The 4,977-nt window shown below is 37.6% G+C and overlaps 1 protein-coding gene across 2 annotated transcripts in view; it reads left to right on the top strand.

Moving 5' to 3' along the window:
- The window catches only part of LOC109209198 (bromodomain and WD repeat-containing protein 1-like), a 25,201-nt gene extending 24,645 nt beyond the window's left edge, over positions 1-556 (top strand). For both annotated transcript variants that reach the window (XM_019372415.1, XM_019372416.1), the window contains exon 24: positions 133-556. In XM_019372415.1, the coding sequence (XP_019227960.1) occupies positions 133-328 (196 nt within the window). In that variant the 3' untranslated portion in view covers positions 329-556. The remainder of the gene's footprint in view (positions 1-132) is intronic.
- Positions 557-4,977: the final 4,421 nt, after the last annotated feature.

The raw sequence follows: 4,977 nt of genomic DNA, 5'->3' as shown, positions 1-4,977 counted from the left end.
TAGGGGGGGGGGGGGGGGGGGGGGGTTTGCTATAGTTATTTTTTCAATCTTCGGACGTATGTTTGTTGCACGGTTGCTTGGCATACACAATTATTAATGGACCCAATGCGATAAATGATTTCCTCTTTGCAGGTTCCCTGTTCCTCTATCACCTGATATAATCCGGTTAAGGTTAGAGAACAACTATTATAGAAGCTTGGAAGCAGTGAAGCATGATTTCTCTGTGATGCTAGCAAATGGTGAGGCTTACTTTGCCAAAAATAGAGAGCTTTCAGTGAAAATGAAGCGTCTTTCAGATTGGTTTAGTGAGACATTGTCAGATTTGTGAGGTCATGCTTTGTCTTAGCTTGTTATTTTTCCTTCCTTCATCCAACTGCCCGGAGATCCAATTTTGTGGAAAGGATCTTCTGTACCTATACTCTAGATATGTTGGCCTAGAGTGGTCTGTTGTATGATAAAGGTTTAAATGGAGTTGCTTTAACATGATAGTATATGGTGGGTTTGAAGTACAATTTGCACAAGTTTAAACAATCCGGACATCCTTTTATTTGCTACCTGACCAGAGCTTGATGTAGTTATGTTTCTTCTTGAGAATGTCACAATAGCCAAACTTTCTTACGTTTAGATATAGTCCGGTGTTGTTCCGATTCGAATGTTCCAACTTCATAAGGGAAATTGAATGTAAGTAGTCAACTTTCTTCTATATACAAGCAACCAGTCCTTTCAGAAAATGTCTATAAAATCAGATATGCTTAATGGTATGTTATTTTATCTGATTAAAATCCTATATCATATTATTGAAGTCTAAGATCACTTGGGAAAACACTAGTAAAATTTAAGTTACGCTCTTCGATCCATATCTAATGAATTTTCCTATCATGTTGCTGGTTATTCATAAAATTAATTGTTGGTCAATGTTTGTGGATATTGACACTAAACAAGTTCCTCAAATTCAAGGTCCTCAGCTCGTTAAACTTGTAGTCTACCATTCTTTCTCATCAATATCAACTAATTATATAAAAGGGTAGAATTAAACAACAATTTCGAACTCTTCTATTAGTAATCTTAACATGCCAAAATGGACGTTCAAATTGAGACAGAAAGAATAGGCCATATCAACCGAACTCCCAGTCCTTTCTTTTCGTCCATCTTCATTCAGTCCGTAACATTAGCATATCAAACTAGGAGATTTTAAGTAGAGCTAACTAAAGAAGCACTTTTCAATTTAATAAACAAAAAAGAAACCTTTCCGCTTTCCGCTTTTCATTTACCTGCCAAGAAATAATAACTAGTGATTACAATGATTATGATATGGAGATTGTGGTTAGCAGTCCAATAATGTGGGTGAAAAACAATCATAAGAGAGTTTATATTTTATTAGAAACAAAAACGCTAAGGGGTCGTTTGGTTCATATGCTAGCTATGGCAATTATATTGAGATTGTTTTTGCAGAGACTAAAATGAAGAGATTGTTAAGCAGTGATTTGAAATGAAATTGTGACACATGAATTATTTACTTTAGGCAAAATGTTGTTCGCTACTGTGTTAAAACACAAAATCAGAAAATTGTTAGAAGAATAAAAGAAACTGGAAAAACAGTAAAGAATAAGAAATATTCCGAGTCCACAATTTGTTTGTGCGTCCTTAAGGAATTTTAACCCCCTCACAAGTTGCCAAGGTACTGGATTAAATCCTCCCAGGATGAAACGGAATAAACCTTCCTGCAACAGTGGCAATACAAACTGCAGGATACCGACGAACTCAAAGAACGGAGCAAAATCACACTTACGAATTTGAGAGAAAGAGACTGCGAATTAGAATGCAGTATTTTCAGAAAGAAGGAAGTTCTGTAATATTTTTGGTGTGTTAAAAACGAAGCCATGCCTCAGAATTTATAGGCAATTATTGGAAGAGGTGTGATGTTTGTTCTGAAAAAGGTGTCTGTTCAGAAGTTTACGCGTCCTGCCGCGGTTACGCCAGGACCGCGGCCAAACTAGCCTTCTGAATCTGCAGCAGTGTTCTGGCGCGGTCCTACCGCGGTTACGCCAGGACCGCGGCCAGACTATCCTTCTGAATCTTCAGCAGTGATCTGGCATTTAATTAATTATTAAATGATTAATTAAATAAATTTTGTCCAAAAATAATCTTATCGATCCGAAGCCGAAGCCGAAGCCGAAGCCGAGCCGAGCCGAGCGAGCGACGACGACGGCGCGAGGGTTCATTCTCTTCAACTTCTTTTAAGAGCTTTAAGAAGTGATTCTATATATAAGCACACAAATGTAGTTTTCCCTCACCAATGAGGGACAAAGTGCAAGTCAAAAGCTCACTTATTCAAAATTTTCATTTCCCTCCATTTTATTTCCCACCATTTCCAATTCACACTCTTAGACTTTAAAGCCCAATGCTTAAAGTCTTTGAAGCCCAATGCCTTTAAAGTCCAACAATCCCCCACATGAATGGGAATGGCTGTAACAAGAATGATCATAGATGAAAGCTGTGTGATTTGCAAGTAAGGATTAATCGCATCTGGATAAGTAGGTTTCCCTTTGAACTTTCCGTAGTGAACATATGTCGGATATACTCGGTCAATCGGTAGATTTGATATCTTTTAACCGTCGAACTTTAGTGTATACCTAAACAACCATATGTCACACAACCAACCCTTAACCGTCTTTTGGTTCTCATTGTTGTGTTCGTTTCAGCCATGAACACCGCCTGGTTTCATAAGTGCGTAGAGAATTGGCCTTACAGAATTCTCATTGAAGCGGCTTCCACTTCACACTTACATAGGTGATTCCTAAACGTGTAATCCTTTAGATTGACACTATTTGATAAATACCACATCAAACTTAGGTAATCATTAAAGAACGTGTAAAGTTCTATCCTTGTTACTGAACATTGTCTTCATCACGAGAAGGGACCAAAGATTTTACTTTGACAATGTTGAACCGGTCAATCACAACTTTGTTTGAGCTCCTTGAACCTAGATCTCGGAACATCCAAAATTCTAGGTAGAGTTACCGCCATGTTGACTTGTCCTCGGCCATAGTCCCATTCCCTTAGATGATTTCTCAACTCCCTCTCTAGTTAAGCCTTTTGTAAGCGGATCCGCCACATTATCCTTTGATCTTACATAATCAATAGTGATAATTCCACTAGAAAGTAGTTGTCTAACGGTGTTATGTCTTCGTCGTATATGACGAGACTTTCCGTCATACATAACGCTCCCTGCTCGTCCTATTGCAGCCTCACTATCGCAATGTATGCAAATAGGTGCCAAAGGTTTTGGCCAGAACGGAATGTCTTCTAAGAAATTTCGAAGCCATTCAGCTTCTTCACCGGCTTTATCCAAAGCTATAAACTCTGATTCCATTGTAGAGCGAGCGATGCGCGTTTGTTTGGAAGACTTCCAAGATACTGCTCCTCCACCAACAGTAAAAACATATCCACTTGTGGACTTTGTTTCTGTTGAGCCGGTTATCCAATTTGCATCACTATATCCTTCGATAACCGCAGGATATTTATTGCAGTGCAAAGCGTAGTCTTGGGTATATTCCAAATATCCCAAAACTCGTTGCATTGCCACCCAATGATGTTTGTTTGGATTACTTGTGAATCGACTAAGTTTACTTATTGCACAAGCTATATCAGGTCGTGTACAGTTCATGATGTACATTAAGCTTCCCAACACACGAGCATACTCCAATTGAGACGTACTTTCACCTTTATTCTTTATAAGATGATGATTTAAGTCAATTGGAGCTCTTGCACTTCTAAATTCCAAGTGTTTGAATTTTTCAAGTACCATTTTCACGTAATGTGATTGAGACAAAGCTAGACCCTGAGGAGTCCTCTGGATTTTAATTCCTAGAATTACATCGGCAACTCCTAAGTCTTTCATATCAAACTTACTAGCAAGCATACGCTTAGTAGCTTGAATGTCGGCAATGTCTTTGCTCATTATTAGCATATCATCAACATATATGCAAACAATGACTATATGATTTGGCTATTGGTTACATATCCCTTTTAGGTGTAGGAACTTGTACCTTAGCTAAACACCCCCACACTTTGAAGTATTTCAAGCTGGGCTTCCTTCCTTTTCATTTTTTATAGGGAATGGACTGTGTTTTACTATGAGGTACACGGTTGATTATTCGGTTAGCTGTAAGTATAGCTTCCCCCCACAAGTTCTATGGTAAACCTGAACTTATCAATAACGCATTCATCATCTCTTTCAACGTTCGATTCTTTCTCTCCGCAATTCCATTAGATTGTGGAGAGTAAGGGGCAGTTGTTTGGTGAATAATGCCATTTTCCAAACATACTTCTTCAAAAAGAGATTCATATTCGCCACCCATATCACTTCTTATCATTTTGATCTTTTTGTTTAGTTGTGTTTCAACTTCACTCTTGTATTGCTTGAAAGCATCAATTGCCTCATCTTTACTATTAAGTAAATAAACATAGCAATATCTCGTGCTATCATCAATAAAAGTAATAAAATACTTTTTTCCACCGCGAGATGGTATTGACTTCATGTCGCAAATATCTGTGTGAATTAAGTCTAAAGGACTTGAATTCCTTTCAACGGACTTATAAGGATGCTTAGCATACTTTTATTCCACACATATTTGACATTTGGAATTAATGCAATCAAATTTTGGCAATACTTCTAAATTTATCATTTTTCGCAATGTTTTGAAGTTGACGTGACCTAAGCGTGAATGCCATAAAGTGTTTGACTCAAGTAAGTAAGAAGAAGCATCAACTTCATTGATAGGAACTGCTATTACATTTAGCTTAAAAAGGCCCTCATTCAGGTAACCTTTTCCAACATACACATCATTCTTACTTAGTACAACACTATTAGAAACAAAAATACATTTGAATCCATTTTTGACAAGAAGTGAGGTAGACACAAGATTCTTGCGAATTTCTGGAACATGGAGAACTTGGTTTAGAGTCACTATTTTT

The sequence above is a fragment of the Nicotiana attenuata genome, unplaced genomic scaffold, assembly GCF_001879085.1.
Source record: "Nicotiana attenuata strain UT unplaced genomic scaffold, NIATTr2, whole genome shotgun sequence".
In the NCBI taxonomy this organism is placed as follows: Eukaryota; Viridiplantae; Streptophyta; class Magnoliopsida; order Solanales; family Solanaceae; genus Nicotiana; species Nicotiana attenuata.
Note: the sequence above shows the minus strand (reverse complement) of the source record. Positions and strands in the feature narration are given on the sequence as shown.